At 42.5% G+C, this 11,395-nt stretch overlaps 1 protein-coding gene across 4 annotated transcripts; it reads left to right on the top strand.

Annotated features, from left to right (window-relative positions):
• The first annotated feature begins 4,473 nt into the window (after window positions 1-4,473).
• On the top strand, window positions 4,474-11,341 carry hnf1a (HNF1 homeobox a). Of its 4 annotated transcripts, none has more exons than XM_084024146.1 (10): window positions 4,474-5,062; window positions 5,917-6,116; window positions 6,235-6,415; window positions 6,927-7,129; window positions 7,431-7,603; window positions 7,691-7,832; window positions 7,907-8,095; window positions 8,168-8,283; window positions 8,369-8,453; window positions 11,150-11,341. In XM_084024146.1, the coding sequence occupies exons 1-10, from the start codon at window positions 4,758-4,760 to the stop codon at window positions 11,281-11,283; spliced, it is 1,728 nt and encodes a 575-aa protein (XP_083880272.1). In that variant the 5' UTR covers window positions 4,474-4,757; the 3' UTR covers window positions 11,284-11,341. The 4 variants fall into 4 exon arrangements, with proteins under 4 accessions (XP_083880272.1, XP_083880274.1, XP_083880273.1 ...); XM_084024148.1 differs by having other exon boundaries at window positions 4,482-5,062; window positions 7,461-7,603; XM_084024147.1 differs by having other exon boundaries at window positions 4,486-5,062; window positions 11,153-11,341.
• The last annotated feature ends 54 nt before the right edge of the window (window positions 11,342-11,395 follow it).

The following is an 11,395-nucleotide window of genomic DNA, read 5'->3' as shown; positions in this document are numbered from 1 at the left end:
TGGATTCACTTTTAGTCTTGGCTGCAGACTACAACAGCCATATGATGTCAATATCAGATGATTAAAGCTAACAAAACATCAGATCATGTCAACTAAGTCATTTTAAAATTATTGTGATATCCTGAGGTTTTCAACTTCTTTTTCTAAGTGAAACACATTAACCTTTTATATGAAGGCAGAAGCACATAACGTCCTGTCACATTCTGGCTAATTTTGATTAACTTTATGCAATTTCCACCCCAGGTTTTGAGAGGACTATATATATATTTGAGAGGAATATATATATATATATATATATATATATATATATATATATATATATATATATATGAATGAGCACAAAGCACACAAACCTCCTGTTATACACCACATGGCATAAGCCGGTTTGCAATATGGAAGGTGCATTACGATCGACAAGTACATTGTTTCTTGTGATGATAGCATCGAACCAACACACGGATGCAAAACAACTCTGCATAGACATTCACTGAAAAGGATTAAACACAAAATCTGTTGATGAATTTGAAAGGTTGGTGGAGTTGTTGTTAATATCAGTAATAAAAGAATAATAATAATAACAATAACAATAATAATAATACAAATAAAACAAATAAATAATAAATCAAATCAGAAGTAGGGTCATTTTCTCGTAGACTTCCATGCAATCGGATTTATTTGCAACCAGAGCAGTTGCCCCCTGATGGCCAGTAGAGAGAATGCAAGTATAAGGCACTTTAGCTTTGGCTTCACTTTTCAGAACTGGAGGTTGGTTGCTGCCTGGTTCCACTACAAGAGCTTGTTGTGGGAATATTAAAGGAGAAGTTTGACTTCATGTTTACTTAATATTATTTACTTAAATCGAGTATTATATAAAGTTTGACTTCATGTTTACTTAATATTATTTACTTAAATCGAGTATTATATAAAGTATATAGCCTATATATATATATATATATATATATATATATATATATATATATATATATATAAGGCTATATATATACTTTATATAATACTTGATTTATATAATACTCGATTTAAGTAAATAATATTAAGTAAACATGAAGTCAAACTTCTCCTTTAATATTCCCACAACAAGCTCTTGTAGTGGAACCAGGCAGCAACCAACCTCCAGTTCTGAAAAGTGAAGCCAAAGCTAAAGTGCCTTATACTTGCATTCTCTCTACTGGCCATCAGGGGGCAACTGCTCTAGTTGCAAATAAATCCGATTGCATGGAAGTCTATGAGAAAATGACCCTACTTCTGATTTGATTAATTATTTATTTGTATTATTTGTATTATTATTATTGTTATTGTTATTGTTATTATTATTATTCTTTTATGACTGATATTAACAACAACTCCACCAACCTTTCAAATTCATCAACAGATTTTGTGTTTAATCCTTTTCAGTGAATGTCTATGCAGAGTTGTTTTGCATCCGTGTGTTGGTTCGATGCTATCATCACAAGAAACAATGTACTTGTCGATCGTAATGCACCTTCCATATTGCAAACCGGCTTATGCCATGTGGTGTATAACAGGAGGTTTGTGTGCTTTGTGCTCATTCATTGCTGGGGTTTAAGTATCTAATTAGTAAAAAAGATAATCTTCTCAACACAGACTCAACATGTGACCTTGTAACCAATGTTAAGGCCAATCAACAGTCTGAGTAACTCAAAGACGACAACAACTTTGACACGGGAGGTGTAAAATGGCGCGAGGCGTATGGGTTTGAATTGTTTTTAGAGCAAACTGACAGCACAACACACGTATAGTGCTGGTTATGTCTCCAAAATACACACTCAAACAGGCTCAGAGTGTAATTTGTGATTGTCCTCTCTAACATAGTGTATTCTCTGTGCCCAGCCAGTGTCCTGCCCGTGCACGGACCTACTCTATCCTCTGCAGATGAGCAGATGAAGCTCTGGAAGTGGGACAGGAGCTATTTGGACAGGAATTAAGGGGTGTGTTAAATTTCTGCATGCATGATCAATGGGGTTGAATTGTTGTGGATGGAGTGTAGGCGGGCACGAGGCTGAGGCAGAGAAAGAGAGAAAGCTTGTGTCGAGCCAGCTATGTCTCACTAATGAGAGATGGACTGTGTGGATTGTATCTCATTAACATCAACATAGCGTTGAGTTCTCTGGAGAGGTGACATGCATGCCCCCCAATGTGTGTGCTGCATGTGGTCCATTTTGATAAACCCAGCTTGTGTGGTGGAGCATTAGTCACAGCAGTATCGGAGCTCTTGGAAATCTACACACATTGCCCACTGTCCGTTTTGGTGAGGAGTTTCCTCTGAATAGTACAATGGGACTTAATTACAGGTCAGTGGCATGTCTCAGGGAGATAGAGGGAGCTCTGTTACCCTTCCAAATACAGTATAATGCCATCTTCCCAAGGGTGGGGTGGGGTAACAAGAGCTCTACACAAAAAGGTGCTGATAGGCTTAACCTGAGAATGGTATAAGGTGATCCAGGCAGAGAAAGTAATCGTTTTGCACTGAAAGAGAGAGAAAAGATAAAGGATTACATTAACTCTCAAAAGTTTTGTCCCATTCAGTTGCCGTCTTTGCTTTCCAGTCCAATTCCAACTTATCACTCCTACCAACCTTTTTCTAGAAAAAACAAGAGGGTGGATCACAGACAATTCTTGAATTTGGAAATAACAAAAATCCATTGATTCGGCACAGAGACGTCTATGTAAACAGTTAAAGTGGAACATTTTGAATTCAACACCACCATATGCAGTCGAAAGATATGCCAACAAACAAGACCACCGCTGTCCTTTAGTAAAATAATGAATTCAGAGAGTCTTTAAAACAAAAACTAACATCAACAATGCACAAAACTGACTTGATATTTGCATTCTGTGACATTTAGACTGCCTGGTCCTTCACAAAACAATGAAAGTAAAGGAAAGGTGGTTTTATGGAGATAGTGAGATAAACATAGTTAAAGTATCAACAGGTGTGAAAATGGGCCGTAAAATAATAACATAGTGCTAATAAAAGTAGTCATCAAAACCCTAGAATACTGTTTGAGGCCCAAAGAGTTAAAACTCAAAAATATTTTAGCAAGGCAGCATTTTTTTATTTCCCCTTCCTGCCCATAGATCGTACATTGTTATCGTGACATCATCCATTGCTGTGTGGATTACAGGTTTGAAGCCGCGGGTCGCCATTTTGGTAGTTACGGTAGCGAGGCCTTGGTCGCTACACCGTGGTAGCAACCTGTCAATCAGACAGTAGCCACGCCCTAAAGCATAACCTGCTTCTGGTCTGTTTGACCATTTCTAATGGGACCATCATTTACTATTTGGAAATTATGATGGATTGAAGAAGACTTGAAACTAGAGATTGAGACCATAAACTCATGTTTACAGAAGTAGGACCATTTTCTCATAGACATCATTGCATCAGACTTCTTTTTACAACCAGAGGAGTCCCCCCCCCCCCCCCCCCCCCCCGATGGCCTGAAGACAGAATGCTAGTTCCTACCACACTAATCAAAAACCAAACTTGTGCCCTTTTGGAGATGGCACGACCTCTAAGTTGGGAACAATTAGACTAAATCACCTGACTGCATATAAAGTAGTTTCAAGGCGCTTTACCTCGACCATCTGCAAGAATAACATTCAGAGACTGTCATTTCTAAGTAATAAAAATGTCATTAGATTGATGTCTGTCATGGGGCAAATTTACTATGGAAAAAGTACTTTTACTTTTAATAGTTTAGGTACATTTTGCTGATAATACTTCTGTACGTTTACTTGATTACGTGATTTTACTAATTGTGGATTGTTGTACTGTTATTTTCAGAAAAGATCTAGGTACTCCTTCAACCATATTATGTTACATATTTAATTACATGCCTATACCAACCTGCATACACACATGCAAACTAATAACTCAAATTAAATCAAGTTCTAAAAGCAAACTGGAAAAACTACGTTTTCATAAATTATTTTAAAAAGCTGTCACAGTTCTCTTAGCAGATGAACTCTCGCCCGACATGACACCACTGTGTACACACCAGCACCTAAGGTCAACCAATGTTGGTACAGGGATCCTGAGAGTGTTTTCAGATGGAAACATGACACAACATCGCCCTCTAGGGGCATGTTGGACAGATCAAGTAATATCTCTGTTAATCAAATGCTGTTGGTCTGTGCCTTTATTGTGACATTTTAATTATATTCTTCAGCATTAAAGTTTCCAAAAAAAAAAAAAAAAAAGCATCAGAAGAGCTAATTTGTGTGTCCCAATAGTCTGTTTGACTGTAAACTTTTAAATATCTACATATATAAATACTCCCCACTACTTTCCTGTCATGTTTTCTTGACTTCTCTGCTTTAATAGATGGTGTGTTGCCTGTGCAGCCGTGCATGTGACTGTAATATCCCCTCATGTTGATTTTAAATTGCACTTTGGTCACTGTTGGGGACTGAGGGAGTGGGGACAAAGTTCACAGGGCGCAAGTAAGGAGGAGGGGGTGAAGAGCAGGAAGGTAAAAAAAAAAGGAAAATTGACCTTTGAAAGCAAAACAGCAGGTGGAGAACTAAAACCAGGCAGCCCAGGACACATCGGGAGGAAATTCAACAGAGGAAAAATGAAAGTATCCCTTCTTTTAAGTTAAAGAGCGACTACATGTATAATGAGGCACAGCGCTGCCTGTCTGCCTGTCGTTGGAGTTTGGTAGAGCACAGAGAGCAGCGTTGTTTGCGAGGCCTCCTCGAGGTAAAGCATCAGAGTAATGGAAGAGAGGATAGAGGAGAGGGCTGGGGCAGCCATGGCAAAGCCGGGCCATTTGACCGCCCTCCAGGAGCAGCTGATTTGGGCCCTGCTGGGATCTGGACTGTCCCGGGATGTCCTGGTCCAAGCCATAGGGGAACTGGAGAGAGACAGGGCGAGTGCTGGTACTGAGAGGGGAGAAAGGGGGGATGGAGAGAGCTCAGAGGAAGGAGAAATGGATTTCCCACCGCCTATATTCCGAGAGGTGGAGAAGCTTCTCCCAGAGGAGGCGGCCAAACTGAGGGCTGAAGTTGACCAGCTACTGCAGTAAGTAGATCCAAAGAAGCTCCATGGCAACAGCAAAAAGCCCCCTAATCTCTCACTAAATGCTATTCTCACACAGCCGTTTGTCTGTGTGGGACCTGATCAGGTACATTTGGAAATGCCTTGATAATTTCATCAATACTGCTTTTGAATCCCTCGTCTGTTTCACCTCCTTTGTATCCAAACTAACCCTGATAAAATCCCTGTTTCCTTTCTTCTTCTTAAATACAGTTGCCCTCTCTTTACCAAATCCTCCCTCCTTCTCCCTCCTTCTCTGTCTGCCTCTATCTCACAGCAATCCAGCTTCTGAAGCAAATTTAAAGAGGGTTCCTCCTTTGGTAGTTACTAATTACCCAGCCCATCATTATTCTCTGGCCATTTCTTGAAAAATCTGCGACATGCATAGGTGAATATTAATGGAGTAGGGCTGGTCATGTGAGGCTTTGTTGACATAAGGCATGAGCGATATCGGGACTACACTGTGCAGGTCTTGTGCTGAGATTGTATTGTTTGAAAATAATAGAATACTCACAAAGTGGCTGTTTAAAATCTATTTTCAGAGAGTTGAGATTTTGTGTATTTTCTATGCTCCTGACCTGGCAATTCGAAAGCGTTAAATTAGGCTCCATAAAGCTTTTACACATCCCCCAGTGATCTGAAAGGGCTGGACTTTGCCCCTGTGTGCTTTCCCGTATCTCTCTTTGTCAATAAACCTCTCTACTTCCCTCTGAGCGGCCATACTTTATGTCTAATGTTGTGAATAACTGTTAAGCGTTTTCCAGAAAGTTTGAACAAAAATACACAAGATTGTTGGGTGCAGGGCAAATATGCACAAAAATGATGTCTTTCTCTAACAGGGAGGACTCCTGGCATGTTGCGAAAATGGTGAAAAGCTACATGCAGCAACACAATCTCCCTCAGAGAGAGGTAGTGGAGTCCACAGGACTCAACCAGTCCCATCTCTCCCAGCACCTCAACAAAGGCACGCCCATGAAAAACCAGAAGAGAGCCTCACTGTACACCTGGTACGTCAAGAAACAATGCGAGATCAGCCAGCGTGAGTACAAGCAGCTTATTTCTGCTTTTAAACATGCATCAAATATCAGTTGTCTTAGAGTGTGATAATGAAGTGTAAAAAAAAATGAGGTGCAAAAATAATGACCAACACCTTTCAGAATTTACCAATGCCAAACATGGCCTTGGATCTCTGGAGGAGCAAGGAGAGGAGACGAGGAAAGGGCGGAGGAACAGGTTCAAATGGGGTCCAGCATCCCTGCAGATCCTCTTCCACGCATACGAACGCCAGAAGAACCCCAGCAAAGAGGAGAGAGAGGGTTTGGTGGAGGATTGTAACAGGTGAGTCATGTTGAGAGAAGGACAAAACAGGATTTTTTTAAATGTCCTATTTTTACAGCCTTTACTTTGGCCCAACAACACCCAAATCATGGGCAGGATAAGGGAGGTCAGCCTTTTATTAGAATGATTAAAGCCACTACAAGCCACTGTCCCAATGCTGTTCTCTCACTTGGTGATTGAACTCATGATGAACATAGAAACACTGTGTGTACACAATCAACCTCTCCTGACAGCTAACAACAGGACACTGACGATACAATTGGCATGGGCACTCCAAAATTGGACATTCACATGGTCGGGTCAGAATTTTGTGTGAAAAACATGAAAGCATGGACCATCATGCCTTGTATCAAGGCTTCTGTTGCTCCTGCTGCTGGTGTGATGGTGTGATGGTGTGGAGGATATTTTTTTGGCTTACATTAGGCCCCTTAGTATCAAATGGGCATTGTTTAGACCTCCCATTCTGAAAAATGAAGCCCATGTATGTATCTGTGTGCTTTTTCTCCCTCAGGGCAGAGTGTCATCAGAGGGGGGTGTCGCCCTCCCAGCTTGCTGGTCTGGGCTCCAACCTGGTTACCGAAGTCCGGGTGTACAACTGGTTCGCAAACCGTCGCAAAGAGGAGGCCTTCCGTCACAAACTGGCTCTCGACACACCTTTTACCAACCAACCTGCCTCCTCTACCCACCCCAACCTCCCACCAAGTCCAGAGCATGGTAATACCCTAGCAATGTTCAGCCATGGTCGAGGAGTGAAAGCCAAGAATGAAATCAAAACCTGCCTCCTTAAAGAGGGAGCTAGCGAGTGCTGAGTCAAGACAACGTTGGACTTGCCTATGCCAAGTCTCAAGACCTTCTTGTCTTTTTGATCCCGTGGAGCAAAACCAATAATAAGCACACTCTTGTAGACATGACCGTACTGGTTCTAGTGCTCATGTTTCTCAGTAACCTTCTGCTGCACTATGGCACCTTCAACCAATGTATGTTTGATGTATGTGTAAAATATGAACCCCATCAGTGTTGTGGGGCCTGACTTCTTGTTTTCCAGGTGTCAAATACAGTCAGCAAATCCTATGTGACACTCTGAGCTCAGCCAGAGGAAATATAGGAGAGAGAGTGGGACGTCTGGTGGTCAGCCCAATCCAGCTGGAGCCAAGCCATACACTCCTGGAGACACATAACCCTAAACTGGTGAGAGCGTGGTCCTGGTCCTAGTTTATATTGTAAACTACCTGTATGCATTGCTGCCATTATAACCATGCGGTCCTCTGGTCTCAGGTGTCTAGCGGTGGCCCACTGCCCCCAGTAAGCACTCTGACCTCCCTGCATAGTCTGTCGGCCTCCCCTGCTTCCTCCCAGGGCCTCATCATGGCTTCACTGCCGAGTGTCATGAGCCTGGGGGAGTCCTCACTTCTGATTGGTAACTCATATCCTATCAGCGTAAGATTAACAAGAACATTTCAGAGAAGAAATTCGTCTTCATTTTATCAACAGGTTTAGCCTCCACCCAGACTCAAAGCGTGCCTGTTATCAACAATGTTGGGGGCAGTTTCACCACTCTCCAGCCAATCTCCTTCCAGCAGCAGCTGCACACCTCTCCCCAGCAGCCAATACCACACGGACTCCAGAGTCACATGGGGGGCAGCCCCTTCATGGCGACCATGGCGCAGCTGCCATGTCACAGTAAGGCCACAAAGCAACAGAGTTTAATGTGTGATGTTGAATAAAGATTAATTCATCTGCTCCTCATTACAGTGTACAACAAGTCAGATTCCCCACACTACCATCCGTCCAGTCTGCTGCCTCAGGCCATGGTCATCACCGACAGCAGCAGCTTGGGGACAGTGACCGGCCTCACGGCTGTCAGACAGGTATCTTGGTCTATCGCGTCGGTTGGTCTGTTCAGGTATGAATAATGAATTTTAAAAATGTCTCTAAAAATTTGGATTTGGGCAGATCCTAACACGAGACCCTGAGGAACAGTCTGACCCTCCTTTACAAGAAGACTCTCTTCACCTGCAGCCACACACACCGGTGCCAGGTACTGTAAATACACGTTTCATCGACATCCTATGACAAGATGGGAATTACATTATGTCTAGTAATTCAAATGTCAAAGGGACCTACTTACATGTTTGACCATTCAGCATCACAGTCAAGCTGGGCTTCATCCAATTAGATGAATTGGAGTCATGTCATGTTCTGCAAAAAGAACATGACATAAAGTTGTCATTGAATTGACATTCACTAATTCAATTTGGTCACGGCTGCTGCACGGTGGTGTATTGGGTAGCGAGAGGGTCCTGGGTTCGATTCCCGGACCTGTCTGTCTCTACATGTCGGCCCTGTGATAGACTGGTTACCTGTCTGTCTCTACATGTCAGCCCTGTGATAGACTGGTTACCTGTCTGTCTCTACATGTCAGCCCTGTGATAGTCTGGTTACCTGTCTGTCTCTACATGCCAGCCCTGTCTTTGATAGCCTGGTTACCTGTCTGTCTCTACATGTCAGTCCTGTGATAGACCGGTTACCTGTCTGTCTCTACATGTCTCCCTGTGATAGACCGGTTACCTTTCTGACTCTACATGTCAGCCCTGTGATAGACCGGTTACCTGTCTGTCTCTACATGTCAGCCCTGTGATAGACTGGTTACCTGTCTGTCTCTACATGTCAGCCCTGTGATAGTCTGGTTATATGTCCAGGGTGAACCCTGCCTTTGCCCAGCAGGGATCGGCTCCAGCCCCCCCGCGACCCTGAATACAGGATAAGCGGTAGACGATGGATGGATGTATTGCATGCAATATGAGACAAATAACACAACTGAAGGATTTTGAGATGAAAATAAAATATTTTGGGGTTTTTTTCTTGTCGAGTCACAAACACGTTTACAGGTGCATTCAGAAGTGAGGAGCAGAGGAAAGGCAAACAAACTAAAGTAATATTATTATGATGATCTTTTCTTCGTCACTTTCTTTTAAGTAGGTAATTTAAAGACAAAATATTTTACAACGCCTTCCCAAGCAAAGTGACTAATGTAATCCTTAATTGGCGATACAACTTGCCTTGTTCTTCATTAGTTACATTTCAGTAGTACACGTGCAACAGACTCGTATTGATTACAGTGTGCATAATCCATTTGGATATTAACTTATTTTATGAAGTGTTTAATTGAGCCAATGTATATATGTACCCTTTTTGCATATAATAATTGATAATAGTTTTGACATCAGTTTTACTTAACTGTATGTTGGCTAGGCATGGGAATATATCAAAATGTCATATCATGATTATCCTGGACAAAATTGACAATATTATCACAATAATCATCACAATGTACTACAACCTTTTAAAATGTAGCGTAAACATACTGGAGTCACTGTACATTTTGTTAAGAAACAAATATTTTTATTGTGTCACAGATTTAGTGAAAAACATCTGAAATAAGATTATCATAAATCATAAGGTCTCCCTGCATTATTCAAATCAGGCTCTATTTTTTCAGTTATCGACCATAACAGCAAGCTAGACAACTTTTCAAGTTGTTAGTGACGATGTTGAAGATTCATCACGATCAACTTAATGGATCTTTTATCGTGATCCGTGATAAAATCCTGTCTCTGTATCTTCATGGGCACTAACACTTAAAGCCTTACCATACACTCACCGGCCACTTTATTAGGTAGAATGGTCCGAAAAAGAGAAAATATCCAGTGAGCGGCAGTTCTGTGGGCGCAAATGCCTTGTTGATGCCAGAGGTCAGAGGAGAATGGCCAGACTGGTTCGAGCTGATAGAAAGGCAACAGTAACTCAAATAACCCCTCGTTACAACCGAGGTATGCAGAAGAGCATCTCTGAACGCACAACACGTGGAACCTTGAGGCGGATGGGCTACAGCAGCAGAAGACCACACCGGGTGCCACTCCTGTCAGCTAAGAACAGGAAACTGAGGCTACAATTCGCACAGGCTCACCAAAATTGGACAATAGAAGATTTGAAAAACGTTGCCTGGTCTGATGAGTCTCGATTTCTGCTGCGACATTCGGATGGTAGGGTCAGAATTTGGCGTCAACAACATGAAAGCATGGATCCATCCTGCCTTGTATCAACGGGTCAGGCTGGTGGTGGTGGTGTAATGGTGCGGGGGATATTTTCTTGGCACACTTTGGGCCCGTTAGTACCAATTGAGCATCGTGTCAACGCCACAGCCTACCTGAGTATTGTTGCTGACCATGTCCATCCCTTTATGACCACAGTGTACCCATCTTCTGATGGCTACTTCCAGCAGGATAACGCGCCATGTCATAAAGCACGAATAATCTCAGACTGGTTTCTTGAACATGACAATGAGTTCACTGTACTCAAATGGCCTCCACAGTCACCAGATCTCAATCCAATAGAGCACGTTTGGGATGTGGTGGAACGGGAGATTCGCATCATGGATGTGCAGCCGACAAATCTGCAGCAACTGCGTGATGCTATCATGTCAATATGGACCAAACTCTCTGAGGAATGTTTCCAGTACCTTGTTGAATCTATGCCACATAGGATTAAGGCAGTTCTGAAGGCAAAAGGGGGTCCAACCCGGTACTAGCAAAGTGTACCTAATAAAGTGGCCGGTGAGTGTAGATGATCAGTGATCAATGACCTCCGTAGCTTCTATGTCTCTATGGTGAAAATATGTACATTATACCAAAAGCTTTCCAGCCCAGATTAACAACTTTTCTACTTTTTTGGCAGCAGCTTCTGCCGAGAGCCTAGAGATGTATCCTGCTCCTCAGACGACAGAAAGTCATCAGTCTCACCTCCTTTCCCCTGCACCAGCAGACATCAGCTCCTACATCCCTACACAGATGGTCTCCACTGCTCAGTAGAAATGCTCTGGCAATGTGGCGTCTCCTCATCACCAGCTGGACACGTGTCGGAGTGTTTTGGATGGACAGATGCCTCTGGTGTAAATGTCCAGAAAGACCTGGAATCAGCATC

Source organism: Eutrigla gurnardus (assembly GCF_963514095.1).
Source record: "Eutrigla gurnardus genome assembly, chromosome: 13".
NCBI lineage: Eukaryota > Metazoa > Chordata > Actinopteri > Perciformes > Triglidae > Eutrigla > Eutrigla gurnardus.
This window is presented reverse-complemented; position numbering and strand designations above follow the sequence as displayed.